Here is a 15,329-nt window from a genome sequence, read left to right as displayed (position 1 = left end):
ATTAAACCAAGACTTCTCCTACCCACAAAAAGAACTTGCAGTGGCCTAACCAAAAAGCAGATTCAACAAGTCATTTATCTAGTTGTTACTTGTGGGATCGTGCAGTGGGCAAATTAATTGTTTGAAAACAATGATGAGCTCGATTGAATCACCAATTGAAAAGCACTTTGGGATTACATGAGATGCACAATCTAAATGCAAATTCTTCATATTTTCATATATTTTAAACATATATTCGCCCAAGTCATATTTGTTTGAAAATTGAAGATTCTTGAATGGTCCTGCACTACTGGAAGAATGATTTAGCTTTGTCACATTCCAGAATTCCCTTCCACCTGACTGAGAAATACTCGTCAACACCGAAGAATTCACTCCCAGCTCAGTTCACCTTCAACATTCCAGACCACCAGCACAGCCCATTGCTGCACATTGCAGAACCATTTGGTGACTGAAAATTTAAAGAAGATAAACCAAACTTCAAAGCTACATTTGTGGCAACTGAACATTTAGAAAACAGAGGACTATTCAATTTTAATGTTAAAAACATGGACATTAGTTTTAAACGATATAAGAAGTTAGGAGCACAGCTTCAGTGCCTCAGAGTCATAGTTTGTAAATATAATATGCTCTTGCCAGATAATGATGCATTTTTCAAACAAATTACTCATTGCCGCTTTAGATATTTTTAAACAAACTGCCCAAAGTGATTTCAGCATTTGATGAAGTGCGACAAAACAGAGTTGACAGATAAGTTTTGGCTCATAGCATATAAAAGAACTGTAGCAACATGGGCATAAAATTGGCATCATGACAAGTAACAGAATGCAGTGGTAACTGAATATTTTTTGCGCTGGAGGGAAGGTTTCAGAGTTTGAACTCAACTCTTCATAATTTTTATTAATGACCTAGTCTTTGGCACACAGGATGTAATTTCAACTTTTGCAAACATGAGAATAACTCCATGTGTGAAACTTCTGTTATGTAGATAGATCAGAGACATTAGAAATTGACTTCATTTGAAAGAGAAAACGGAGAGAAGATTTGATAAAGGTGTTCAAAAATCAAGAAGAATCTGGACAGAGTAAGTCGGGGAAATGTTCCCAATGGCAGAAGAATCGAGGACATAGGTCGATGGTAATTAGTCAAAGAACCAATGGTGACACAAAGAATAATGTTTTTCACATAATGTGGAGGTGCTGGTGTTGGACTGGGGTGGACAAAGTTAAAAATCACACAACACCAGGTTATAGTCCAACAGGTTTATTTGAAAGTACAAGCTTTCGAAGAGCTACTCCTTCATCAGGTAGGCAGTGAGGCAGGATCATAGGACACAGAATTTATAGTAAAAGATCAAAGTGTCATACAACTGAAAGGATGTATTGAACAAACCTAGATTGCTGTTAAGTCTTTAGTCACTTTGAATCCCAGAATTTCTTTCAAGTTATAGCACCGAGATAGCTTAAGGCTTTATCAGTATCTTAAATAAAAAGTGACATCTCAGCTCAGAGAATGCATTAAAGGTATGAAGTCTGGTTGAAGATTTGTAGCTCGGGTGTCCGTTGTTGTGGTTCTGTTCGCCGAGCTGGAAGTTTTTGCTGCAAACGTTTCGTTCCCTGGCTAGGGAACATCATCAGTGCTATTGGAGCCTCCTGTGAAGCGCTGCTTTGATGTTTCTTCCGGTATTTATAGTGGTCTGTCCTTGCCGCTTCCGGGTGTCAATTTCAGCTGTAGTAGTTTGTATGTGGGGTCCAGGTCGATGTGTCTGTTGATGGATGTTCTTGCCGTTTCTGGGTGTCAGTTTCAGCTGTAGTGGTTTGTATATGGGGTCCAGGTCTATGTGTCTGTTAATGGAGTTTGTGGATGAATGCCATGCCTCTCGGAATTCCCTGGCTGTTCTCTGTCTGGCTTGTCCTATGATGGTAGTGTTTTCCCAGTCAAATTCATGTTCCTGGTTGTCTGAGTGTATGGCTACTAGGGATAGCTGGTCGTGTCGTTTTGTGGCTAGCTGATGTTCATGGATGCGGATTGTTAGCTGTCTTCCTGTTTGTCCTATATAGTGTTTTGTGCAGTCCTTGCATGGTATTTTGTAAACTACGTTAGTTTGGCTCGTGCTGGCTATTGGGTCCTTTGTTCTAGTGAGTTGTTGTCTGAGTGTGGAAGTTGGCTTGTGTGCTGTTATGAGTCCTAAGGGTCGCAGTAGTCTGGCTGTCAGTTCTGAGACGCTCCTGACGTATGGTAGTGTGGCTAGTCCTTTTGGTTGTGGCATGTCCTCGTTCCGTGGTCTATCTCTTAGGCATCTGGTGATAAAGTTGCGTGGGTATCCGTTTTTGGCGAATACCTCGTATAGGTGTTCCTCTTTTCGCAGTTCTGGTGTACTGCAGTGTGTTGTGGCTCTTTTGAATAGTGTCCTGATGCAGCTTCGTTTGTGTGTGTTGGGGTGGTTACTTTCATAGTTTAGGACTTGGTGTGTGTGTGTTGGTTTCCTGTGTACCCTTGTGGTGAATTCTCCGTTGGGTGTTCTCTCTACTAACACGTCTAGGAATGGGAGTTGGCTATCCTTTTCCTCTTCTCTCGTGAATCGTATTCCTGTGAGTGTGGCGTTGATGATTCGGTGTGTTTTTTCTATTTCTGTGTTTTTGATGATTACAAAGGTGTCATCGACGTATCTGATCCAGAGTTTACGATTCACAGGAATACGATTCACGAAAGAAGAGGAAAAGGATAGCCAACTCCCATTCCTAGACGTGTTAGTAGAGAGAACACCCAACGGAGAATTCACCACAAGGGTACACAGGAAACCAACACACACAGACCAAGTCCTAAACTATGAAAGTAACCACCCCAACACACACAAACGAAGCTGCATCAGGACACTATTCAAAAGAGCCACAACACACTGCAGTACACCAGAACTGCGAAAAGAGGAAGAGGAACACCTATACGAGGTATTCGCCAAAAACGGATATCCACGCAACTTTATCAACAGATGCCTAAGAGATAGACCACGGAACGAAGACATGCCACAACCAAAAGGACTAGCCACACTACCATACGTCAGGAGCGTCTCAGAACTGACAGCCAGACTACTGCGACCCTTAGGACTCATAACAGCACACAAGCCAACTTCCACACTCAGACAACAACTCACTAGAACAAAGGACCCAATAGCCAGCACGAGCCAAACTAACGTAGTTTACAAAATACCATGCAAGGACTGCACAAAACACTATATAGGACAAACAGGAAGACAGCTAACAATCCGCATCCATGAACATCAGCTAGCCACAAAACGACACGACCAGCTATCCCTAGTAGCCATACACTCAGACAACCAGGAACATGAATTTGACTGGGAAAACACTACCATCATAGGACAAGCCAGACAGAGAACAGCCAGGGAATTCCTGGCATTCATCCACAAACTCCATTAACAGACACATAGACCTGGACCCCCATATACAAACCACTACAGCTGAAACTGACACCCGGAAACGGAAAGAACATCCATCAACAGACACATCGACCTGGACCCCACATACAAACTACTACAGCTGAAACTGACACCCGGAAGCGGCAAGAACAAACCACTATAAATACCGGAAGAAACATCAAAGCAGCGCTTCACAGAAGGCTCCAATAGCACTGATGATGTTCCCTAGCCAGGGAACGAAACATTGGCAGCAAAAACTTCCAGCTCGGCGAACAGAACTACAACATTAAAGGTATGAGGTTAGAGTCTGTCACTAACCCAACCTGGAGTCAGACTAGTTCTATTTCCAAAGTAGAAGTTTATAAAACGTCACATTGACTGCCTACAAATTGTGTGCTTTTTCAAAAAAATATAATGTATCTGCAAATACAAATTCACCTCGTAGACTTATAGCTGAGTATGCATGTGAGGGAGAGGGAAATGTGTGTGTGCGTGCTAGTGCGTGGATGGGGTGGGGGAGGAAGAGTGAGTATGTGTTCAAGAGGCAAGAGTGTGCGCATGCACAAGTGTGACAAAGTATATACTTGTGAGTGGGGTGAGTACTTACTTGGTGTGGTGCGGCTACCTGAATGCAAGAGTTTGGCATGAACCCAAGATCCCGTTTGAATTTGTCCTCATGGGTAGGTTAATCTGATATGTACTACCTAAGAGAATGCTGGAGGCAAGTTCAATCAAAGCTTTCACAAGGGAGTTAGTTGCTACCTGAGTAAAAATGTGCTGAAATAGGAAATGGTAATTGCTGGACTGTACCTTCAGTGAGTCAGAAAAGACAATGAGTCAAATGATTTTCAATTCTGTGACTGCATGTAACACAAAACTTGGAACTATTGTGAATTGTGAGGAGGTCAATGTTAACTTGAAAAGAACAGAAAAGGTGTGAAATGGCAAACAAGTGGCAATTGAAATTTAATGCGAACTGAAGTGTTTCACTTTGATTGAAAAAACATGGAACTCCAATAAAAATAATATAATTCTAAAGCAATGTGAGGCAAAAGGACTAAATGCACATGTGCACAAATTGTTGAAGATGTCTGTACTGGTTTAAAGAGCAGTTAATAAAGCATATTGGTTCATGGGCAACAGTACAAAAACAAGCTACTTAGGATCTATCTGTAGAAAACGCTAGTTTGGTCTCAACTGCAGCATTACATTCAGTTCCACATACCACACTTAAGGAAGACAAGAAGGTCCTTGTAAGAGTGCAAAAAAAATTCACAATCCTAGTTCGTAGGGATAAGGAATTTCAATTACTTAGACAGATTGCAGGAACTAGGAGTGTTCTCTTGAGAGTAGAGAAAGCTGAAAGGTGCTTTGATATAAATATTCAAAATTATGAGGGGACTGGACAGAACCCAATGACAGACTGCATCCTTTGGTGGTAGGATAGAGAATCATTGTTCATAAGTTGAAATCAATTGACAAAAAAGCAATATCAAATATAAAGAAAACCCATTTTTCAAACAGGAAGCTGAGTCAGGAGCATGCAGGTTAAGTGGATTAGCAATGGCAAAAATGCAGGGTTACAAGGATAGGCTGGTGTCTAGATGAGATGCTGTTCAGGGGTTCGGTGCTAACTCAATAGGCCAAATGGCCTCTTTCCACATAGGGATTCTATGATTCTCAGTGGGATGCGTTGTCTGAGACTGTGATAGAGGCTAACTGAATATGGTGTTTAAAAAAAAATCATTATCTGAAAAAAAAGAAATGAGCAGGGCTACAGAGAAAAAGGTGGGGAATGTCACTAGGTGAACTGCATTTGGAGAGAAACAGCACAAGTGCACGGCCTCTGTTTTACAAACATAAGCACAATTTTCAATATCTTATTTTATGCACGGTGATTCGTTTTTACATTGTGAACTTTATAATTTAAACTTCATTGAAAGGAATAATTAAAAGTAGGAAGTACCTTTGTGAAAAATTTACACAATTCAAAGCGCATACAGGTATTATTTGGAACAGAAAAGCATGGGCAATAAATGCTGGCCTAACTAGCAATTCCCTCCTCCCAGGAACAAAAACTAAAAGACAATTGTACATACCTCATAAAAGCCATAATCTCAAGTGCTAGTTCATATCTAAGCAGATGATCAATTCAACTGCATTAACTTTGGTCTTAGGAAAGAACAGGTACAGGCACAATGGACTAAATGGTCTCGTGAGAGATTTTATCTTCTCAAAAAATCATGGCAACAGAATTCAACAACCCACTATAAGCACATGATAACCAAAATGGCTGTAACAGTATAAGGAATGCTCAAGTCCTCAAAAATGACATCCACACAGTCCACTCAAATGATCTGATATTCATTTTAAAGACATGATCCTTTCACATGATCGGGGTGGGAGAGTTAGGAGGTGGCGATGCCTTAATTGCTAAGGGCTCAAATTTTCGGAACTAGATAGAGACGCAATCTGCAATGTAAATAATGATCCAGTGCTAACCCTAAGAACAGCAATGAACTATTGAGTATTTTATCTTTTTTTATTCCACCCATCCTCCCTGTTTTAAATAATAGCTCTGCAAATAATTCATCTTTGAAGCCTCTCAAAAAGGCAGGAAAAAAAAAGTTTTTGAATTGTAAATTTCACTGAAGTTAAATAAGGTATGAAACAAATCAAATGTCTGAATACAAATAACAATACATTGAAATAACATTGAGTCGACAACAGGTAATTTCGCTCAATTGGTCTATGCCTGTGTTTATGCTTCAGATAAATCACCTCCTGCTGATCCTAACTGATCAGCACAGCCTTCTATTTATTTGTACTTCCATGATTGGCTTCCTCATAAACGCATCTATGCTATTTATCTCAATACTTTATGGTAACGTTTTCCACATTTTAACCACTTCCTAGATAAAGAACTTTTTCCCTGAATTCCCCAAGAGATTAATTGCTGATTATTTTCTTTATCTATAGCCTCCCCTACAAATAGTGATAACACTACCAAAACTACCCTAACAAACTCGAAAATTGTAAAGACCTCCATTTGGTCTATTCTCAGCCTTCTCATTTCTCAAAGAGTGACCTCCAGTTTACGCTATCTTTTTGATAAACACATCATCTCAGTTTCAATTTTAACCCTTGAGCTGTTCCTGCACCTTCTCCATGGCTATATCTTTTTATCATTGCAAGATAACTATAACCAAAAATTGGCTTTGCATAACTTGTCTGCTTTGCTCCTTTACTCCATTTTCACTAGTTTTCCAGGTATCATGTCGTCTCCTTATTCTTCCTACCAGAATTCGGTATCCTTATTCAATTGATTATTAGATGTTATTTACTTCATCTGCTAAACTGGATTATCATGCAACAAATCAAGAGCCATCACCTGGTGAACATCAGTATTAAATTTTATTTCAGCCATGGCTTTCAAGATGTGTTTGAAATTTTAGTCTGCTTCAGTTTGACAAGTTAGCTGTTTAAAACTTTGAGCCACTTCTAAAATATCAATTACTCCAAAATTTTAAAATTTACAACATCTTTTAAACAATCTTAATGATGTTTTTATTCCACAGTAAGTTCTCCTTTAGTTTAAAAAAAATCAGCAGCCTTTTTGTTACAATCAACTTCTATTTCAGGGAATTATTTTAATTATAGATATTAATACTTTACCAGACTTTTCTATTCTCATTAAAACTCGTGAGTAATTCTAACTGAAATTGAAAAGGGACACTGCTTTTTAAGTTTCTGTTACTAGAATGTATTCATAACTGAAAGTACAGCATATCACTGCACACAGTTTGACTTGTGCTGGCTGCAACTCCAGCCTTCTTTCTTAGGAAAGTCTTGTATCAGCCTGTATTTAAATTGGATCACTATGATAATCAGATTGATATACTTGTGATTCTTTCTGTAAATTTCTATATTTCACATGCTGTTAGTGAGGACTTACCTACTAACTAACTAAATGATGCCTCAACATGACCTTCAAATTCCAGATACTTACAATTTTCCTCAGAACATGCACTTCAAGAGAACTAATTTCAGAGTTAGTCCATGGCACCAAAGACATCTCAACCATAGAGAGGGAGGAAAAAAGAATGGAAGGTCAATAATTAAAAGGGAATACATAGTAAGGCTCACAATGTTAAACTATTAAATAGAAACTTATTTTCCAATTAAAATTAAAGTTAAATTATAGTACATCAATGTTTCAGGTGAGGACCCTTAAAGGTCAACTTTCCTGCTCTTTTGATGCTGTCTGACCTGCTGTGCACTTCCAGCTCCACATTTTCTCAACAATTAAAGGTAACTGGCTTCAGAATATTGTTACAGATTGTTATATCCCCAGTGATACAACATTCCAACAAAAATATTAATAAGAATTAAACAAACCAGCTGCTATCATACAGGGATTCCACCCACAATCAGTATACAAATGAATCATTCAGCCCCACAACTCCACAAGTTATGTCGTAACATGCATTTTTTTCTTGTTTTAGCCTAACAGAGTTCTTAAAAATAACTATATTTGACTAATCAAACCAGGGCATTATTTTGGAATGAACCTCCAAGCAGGTGATCAGTCTTGATTGTTGGAAAACTTTAATTTTTAAAATGGAAGAAAATGTCTGTGTCACCACAATGTTTGTCACTCTGTTTGGGTCATCTCGATGAAAAAAAAAATTTCACTAAGCAAAAACCTTGTAGCCAAATGCTTCCTTCCCATCTGTATTGGGTATCATTGATGGATAATTCATGACGAACTGCAGACAGGATGCAGTTAGTTTTGAAGATGCATTCAGCCAATTAGATTTTAGCATCCTCTGGAGCATAGGATTACCAATTATCTGACTGGACCTATCTGCAAGCGACCATCCTCACCACAATGGAAAGTCCTACAATCTGCTGTCCTGTGTGCATTCTTTCAAGGCCTACTCAACCTGGTTTTCAGTGCTACACTGCACTATTTTCAACCTTGTAGCAACTGGTTAAATAATTATGTTACTTCAAGCACTGGCGACCCCTCCCATCTTCCTAGTGTAATGGGGAATACATATTTAGTCTCTATTGGAGCAATGCCCACAGCAACATAATGGAAATCAGGACTTCACAGTGTGAACAAATCATAGACTGTGTTAGCGAATTACAAGAATCCAAGCCTATGACTGGAGTCTCCTGTTATAACATTGCTAGGGAAAAAATAAAATTCACACTCAAAACAAACTGGCAAAGTCACGTCATTAACAGCTCAGCAGGATTAAAGTGGAAAGCTTCAGTGATGGCAAAAGAACAAACTTGGATTGATCCTACACATTCCTTATTATCAGGAAATCTGAAAATACATTACAACTAATTAATACTTCTGAAGTGTAACTTCTATTTTCCTTAAGTACAACTATATCTATAAACTCAGACAGTTAGGCTCTCGTGGCGCTAAAATATTCAATGTAATTGTGCTCATAATATTTGCTGAATTGTCTGGCCTCAAAGCCTTTAAAAGGCTACTCTGAACAACATTGCTTAATGTTGAACAAATCTTAAATCAGAAGACCAAGGGCTATGAGCACCAGCCAGTTAATTGAATGAGAATTTACACTTTGCATATGGCCTGAGGTCCCATGGTATTTGGATCCTTAAGATAAAATACTTAATTACTTCTAAATACACATTATGTCTTCATTGCGAGGGAAGAAGAAAAATGTTGTTGGGTTTCAAACTACTTCCAATTGTGTTTCACACAAGCCCTAGAGAGAAGGAACAGCCAACCTCTGCTGTTCCTCTTCAGTCAGTCATTGGGAAGCAGTCACATGTTTTCCTCTCCATAAATGTCTCAGATCCATTTAATTTCACCCCACCTCTACCCAGCTGGGACCAAATGGTCACGATCAGCAATTCATCCTAGGTGGGGAGACAGAAACTGTTGCCCTCGACAAAACAGGACCAATTCCAATTTGGCCAATGACCTTCCCACCAATCCACACTTAATCATCAAAACGAAGGAAGATGGGCGGTGCTATCAAATGCCAGTTATACAGCAATAATATGCTCACCAATGCTCAGCTGGTTCATCAAGAGACTCTAAGCTTCAGATGTCATCACATTCTTGGTTCAAAGTGAGAGCAGGAGGATAAACTGGAGACAAAGTGTGAAGGAATGACAGCAAGCAGGAGGGCAAGGGCAAAACGACAAGACAGTGAATGACAGAGAGAGAGCATGAGGGTGAGTGCAGAAGAATAACAGCAAAAGTAGCCACAAGAGAGAATGAGACTGAGCAGGCACACGAAAGAGAGCAGTCTGCTGGATGGTAACAGACCCAACATAAAAGATGGTTGTAGTTATCAGAGGCCAATAATTACATCACTTAGGCATCTCTGCAAGAGTTTCACAGGCTACTGTCTCACGCTTCATCAATGTCCTTCCTTCCATCATAAGATGTTCGCTGTATTGCACAATATTTAGCACCACTCATAACTCCTCAGCTACTGATACAGTCATGTCCACATGTAGCAAGACCTGACAAATAATATTCACATTACACAACCATCTCCAACAGAGAGAATCTAGCCATCTCACTTTGACATTCAAGATCATTATTATCACTGAATCCCCCCACTATCAATAGGCTGAGAATTTACCATTTAACAGAAACTAAACTTAATCAGCCAAATAAATACTGTGTTTATAGGAGTAGGGCAGAGACTGGGAATTTTAAATGAGTAACTCAAGTAATGACACCATCTATAAGGTAATGGTCAGAATTGAGATAAAATATACTCCACTTGCCTGAACAATTTCGGGTCAAACAATAGTCAAGAAGCTTGAGACAATCCAATAAACAGCCCACGTGATTGGCAGCCTATCAACATTCACTCTCTCAGTCACTGTGTCTCAGTGGCAGCAGTGTGTACAGAGGAACCTGGATTATCCATATGCAATAACTGCTTATTTGATTAGTTGATTTGACGTCTTTCCTCTGGGGCTCGGAGTTTTCTGTTAAGTCCACTGCCCGTTCAGGAGACAAGGCAGCAGCATACCGTACACGAGCTCCCGGCCGTCCCCAACACTGCTGCCTCCCCACCCCATCCAACACCGCCCCAACCCCTGTCCATCCCCACCCCCTCTGGGGCAGCTGAACCGGACACCAACAGTAATGTTGCCCTGTATAGGACAACATTGGAGAGATTATCTGTGGAAGGGGGTTTAGGGTACACCCCTGTGTAGAACTCCAGGGAAAGTTGGTGGGGGTGGGGGTGGGGGGGGGTGTGAAGGAGTGAGATCCAGTGCCTGGGCTCCTCATCGATGTCCAGGACTGTTCTTGGCAGCATTTCAGTGAGTCGAGTTCACTTTTAATCACTGTAAACAAAAGACTTGATCAGTGTTGGAAACATGTCTTTGATGTAATGTTTCTACTGGTACCTTGAGATCTTCTCCAGATAATTGAGGTTCCTCTGTAAATGCATAACATATACTGAACAGCAGGAGCTCTGCAAGGCTTGTTCAACAGCATCGTCAAAACCTGAGCTCAATCACCCAGAGGAATGAAGGCAGCAGACCACAAAACTCATACATTTACTTCCATGCTACACATTATTCTGACTTAAAAACTTTATCACTTTTCTTTCACTTTCACTGAGTAAACATCTTGGAACACTCTCGTAGAACTGTGAAAGCACCTATATCACATGGTTCAAGGAAGTGGTTCACCTTCTCAAAGTAATTTGAAGTGGGCAATAAACGCCAAACTTGCTAGCAATGCTCATAGCCAAACAGTGATCGAGAGAAACATTTCCAGAGTGGTGCTTTTAATTCATCCTGCAAATGTTTAAACTAGACACACACATGCAACCAGCAATAAGACACACTAAACATTGTCTAGATTAGAGTGGTGCTGGAAAAGCACAGCAGGTCAGGCAGCATCTGAGCAGCAGGAAAATCGATGTTTCAGGCAAAAGCCCTTCATCAGTTTCCAGCACTGCTCTAATCTAAACTCTGGTTTCCAGCATCTGCAGCCCTCACTTTTGCCTATACTAAATGTTGTCGATAAACAACACTCAAATGAGGTCAGAGAACGTAATTACCTACTTTCTGTAAATCTAAATCAAAATCCCTATTGCTCCACTGATATTTTTCCACAATATGAAAATTTCAACCCTGGGGGCGGATGTAACTGAATCCCAGCTGACTGCATTGATGCAATCTGAAACATGGGTAAAAACCAACTAACAAAGTGAATAGTGCGAAGCAGTACATGTGCCTCGAACCCAAGAACTAGGAGCAAGAGAATCCACTTCCACCATTCAATAAGATCAGACTTATTCCCATTTTCTTTCCTGGCCCACGTGTTGCTCCTTACTCCAGTCTTATAATGCTACTAGCTGAGCCTGTAAGTTTACTGTTCACCTGGCCTTCTAACATACCACAAGATCTTGAGGACAAAAGAAACAATGTGATAAAAATTCAGAAGCAAGAAAGAAATCAGCCATCATCAGTGCAATCAGGTGTATTAACATGTAGGCTAGGAAACTAAGGTCCTTAAGGGAAGCAAACAACTATCCTTACCTGGTCCGGTCTACATGTGACTCTTAACTGCCCTCTGGACAATTAGGGATGGGCAATAAATGCTGGCCTAGCCAGAGATGCCCACATTCTGAGAGTGAATAAGAAAAATTTCTAAAATCTCAGCTGAGTAAACTTGGAGGGTAGAGAATAAGAAACAAACTTCTGAAGTTGAGTGAAATAGTGCTGTTTGTACATGCCCTCTGGTTATTGGCGTTTCATTGATGATCACACAGCCTGTAACAGCATGCCTAGCAATGCTCTGTGGATAACACTTGGGGGCGGCCTGGAAGACAGAAGCTGGGGGGGGGGGCGGTGTTAGTACTTGCAAAGGGCTTACAAAATGGTGGAGATTGTGTTGAAAAATAGGGCTCTTTCTGTTAAGCAATGTCTTAAAATAAATACAGAGCACATATTTTCAGAATAGAAAGTTACCATCTATTACTACAGGATTTAAGGCAAGTTCAGAGATTCAAACTTTATCGCTGAAAGACAATAGGAATTTTAACTCCATGCTGCTCTTTGTCTAATAGACCCTGTTACTTTTGTTTAGCTATAATCCTTCACCATAAATTATTGAACTTTAATGAGACAGATTAAATATTTCCCTTTTTTAATCTCACACTGCATCCAGAATTGAAAAATAATTATCTATATTAAGCACAAAGTTTGATTTGAAACAATACACCTGTTATTTTTAAATGTAGACAATATAACATAACATGACTTTCTAAATGCTTTGGAATGCTGCACTCAGTAAAAAAGTACACTTTAACTTATGGTGACAATGCTCTTTTGAATGCGTCTTCAAACTGGATTTAACCTGACTTTCAATTCTGAGAGTTAGATAACTTCCTCTTTCAAAATCCCAGCAATTTCAAATTTTCTACCATTCTTTTTTTCCCAGGTTGACATTTTAATTTTATTTTAAGGAAGTTGAAAGGAGAAATGCAATTAAGATTGTTCACAATGCACTCCCAAATTAAGGTCCTGAAATACTTACCATCAAATATGTGGCCAATGTTACATTTAAGGTGCATGAGTTTGAAAGTCAGAGAATTATAACTACTGCTTAAATGTTTGACACATTGCAAGTGGAGATAATTTGGAAATCTTAATACTCTTAGAATTCCAATTTCTCCAAACTACCTTCAGTTTTTCAATCTGGTTTGTTCTCATCACTTGCACAGGGTTTACTGTGCTAACCAGATAATTTCTCCTGATTCGGCATTTTAAGTGTTAAAGAGAAATTAACTCTTTCTACTCACCTGGAAAAGCCCTTTCCACAGCTGATGCAAATGTAAGGTTTGCCCACCGCTCCATCATGAGATCGAATGTGATAAGTCATCCGGTCCTTTCGCTTGAATCGCTGGTGGCAGATAGGACATTCAAATGGCTTCTCCCCCGAATGCGACAGTTTGTGCCGATTCAAGTGGTAAACGTCCCTGAAAGCTTTGCCACAAAGCTCACAGGCCACATTTTTCCGCATTCTCCCTCTTTTACGAGGAAGATCGAGGCCACTCGACGATGCCAGCAGACCATCACTGAGTCCTGGAAGTTGATTTTCCCCCGACGCCAGCTCCACACTCAGCCCAGTATGTTGAGCCTCGTGGAGCAACAGGCGATTTGCATTCTTGAAGACTTTCCCACAAAAGCTGCAGGGGTAAAAACCCTCATCTCTCATGGCCAAAGGGGCCGTCAGCAATGGCAGATCCAGCAAGGAGGATTTCCGAGGCCGCCCACGTCCCCTCTTAACCTTGGCATGATCGGTGCCCACCGAGTTCACTGGGGCCTGGAACTGACCAGCCACAAGTGTAGGTGCAGCAGGCGAGGTCACCATACCATCCACAGCAGGCAGTGAGCCAGGCAAGGAGGGCAGGCTAGCTGCAGGGGCACCGGGGCTGCCCACTTTGACCTCACCAGCCCCCAGTAGGTGTCCATTCTCACCCACAAAGGTCCCATTGGCACAAGTAGCAGCGGCAAGATCGAGGGTAAAGCCGAAGTCCACATTAGCTGCGGGGCGAAAGAGCATCATATCACCTCGGGCTGGGGGCACCATGATCTGGACGTTGGACTGTTTGATGACCTCCTGGCAGATCTCGATGATGGACCTCATCAGCAAGAACTTGGCAGCTGTCATGAGCTCGGGGAAGCTCTCCAGCCTGACCACGATGCGGGAGGTGTAGGCGAAGTCCAGGATGTCCCTGAAGACCTTGGCGCTGATAGTGTGCATCTCCAGCTCGCGGCCCGCCGCCTCGTCCCCCGCCGCCGCCGACCCGAACACTGACTCAAAGTAGTCGCTGCAGGCGGCCAGCACGGCCTTGTGAGCCGGGAAGCTCTCGTCGCCCACCCGCAGCACCACATCGCAGAAGCGGCCGCCGTTCTTCCTCTGGCCGTTGAGTTTCTTCAACATGTCGGCACTGTGTTGGCTCACCTGGTAGGTGTAGCTGTTCCAGGCCTGCTCGGCAGCTCTTTCCATGGCAGCCCGCCCGCCTGCTCGCTCGCTCACTCAGCGACAAACAGGGGACAACAACAGGATAAAAGAAAACTCCACCCCCCTCTCCCCAAGAGAAATAAATAATAAAAGGAAAAGCTCTCCAGATTTTTTTTTAGAAAGCAGCACGCTCCCCGCCTCGCTTGACTCTGGGAGCCCGATGCTGCAGCCACACCGACAGCCGGGCTTGAGGGATGGCTTTAGGCCGAAGCCTGAGCGTGGGCCGCGGAGGGATGGGGGGAGATCCTTCCGCTGCTTTTGTTTCACCTCCGAGCCCGGGCCCCCACCATCCGGAGCCGCCTCCAAACAACATGGCAGCGCGGGCGCTTCCGCTGGCGGCGACCCCTCCCCCCGCTATCGGGCAGGAACCCCCCCCACCTCCGCTTCCCAGCCGGACACGCACCACCCCCAACCCCCATCCTGGGAGGACACATACTCATCCCCCGCTACCCCCAGACCATCCCGCATTGCTTCAGATCACAGTCAGGATCATAACCCATCACCTCAGTGACAACCCCCACCCTGACAGTTACCTCATTCCTTCTGTTCTATACCATCCCCCTCTGCCCAAGACAACCCCCAAACTCTCCATGCCTAGACCCTCATCTCCTCCCCACACTCTTGGCCTTACTCCCACCCCTCTGTCCCTCGGCTAATACTCTGGGTCTTAGTATATTGGCATTTCCCCCTCCATACCAATCACCCTGGTGTATCCTAGACCTCTTTCTCTCTCTGACCCCAGACCACCACCCGGCCAGGCAGCGGTAGCAGAGGGCTTGATCAGAGAAAGAATTCCTTCCCTGACTAAACCCTCAGCTTCCATGAAACCTCCTGTCCTGGACA

General features: G+C 42.1%; 1 protein-coding gene across 2 annotated transcripts in view; it reads right to left on the bottom strand.

Moving 5' to 3' along the window:
* patz1 (POZ/BTB and AT hook containing zinc finger 1) overlaps window positions 1-14,781 on the bottom strand; it is a 55,581-nt gene extending 40,800 nt beyond the window's left edge. For both annotated transcript variants that reach the window (XM_060843819.1, XM_060843818.1), the window contains exon 1: window positions 13,261-14,781. In XM_060843819.1, coding sequence (XP_060699802.1) covers window positions 13,261-14,471 — 1,211 coding nt within the window. In that variant the 5' untranslated portion in view covers window positions 14,472-14,781. The remainder of the gene's footprint in view (window positions 1-13,260) is intronic.
* Between the last annotated feature and the right edge of the window lie 548 nt (window positions 14,782-15,329).

This window comes from Hemiscyllium ocellatum, chromosome 24 (genome assembly GCF_020745735.1).
Source record: "Hemiscyllium ocellatum isolate sHemOce1 chromosome 24, sHemOce1.pat.X.cur, whole genome shotgun sequence".
NCBI lineage: Eukaryota > Metazoa > Chordata > Chondrichthyes > Orectolobiformes > Hemiscylliidae > Hemiscyllium > Hemiscyllium ocellatum.
Note: the sequence above shows the minus strand (reverse complement) of the source record. Positions and strands in the feature narration are given on the sequence as shown.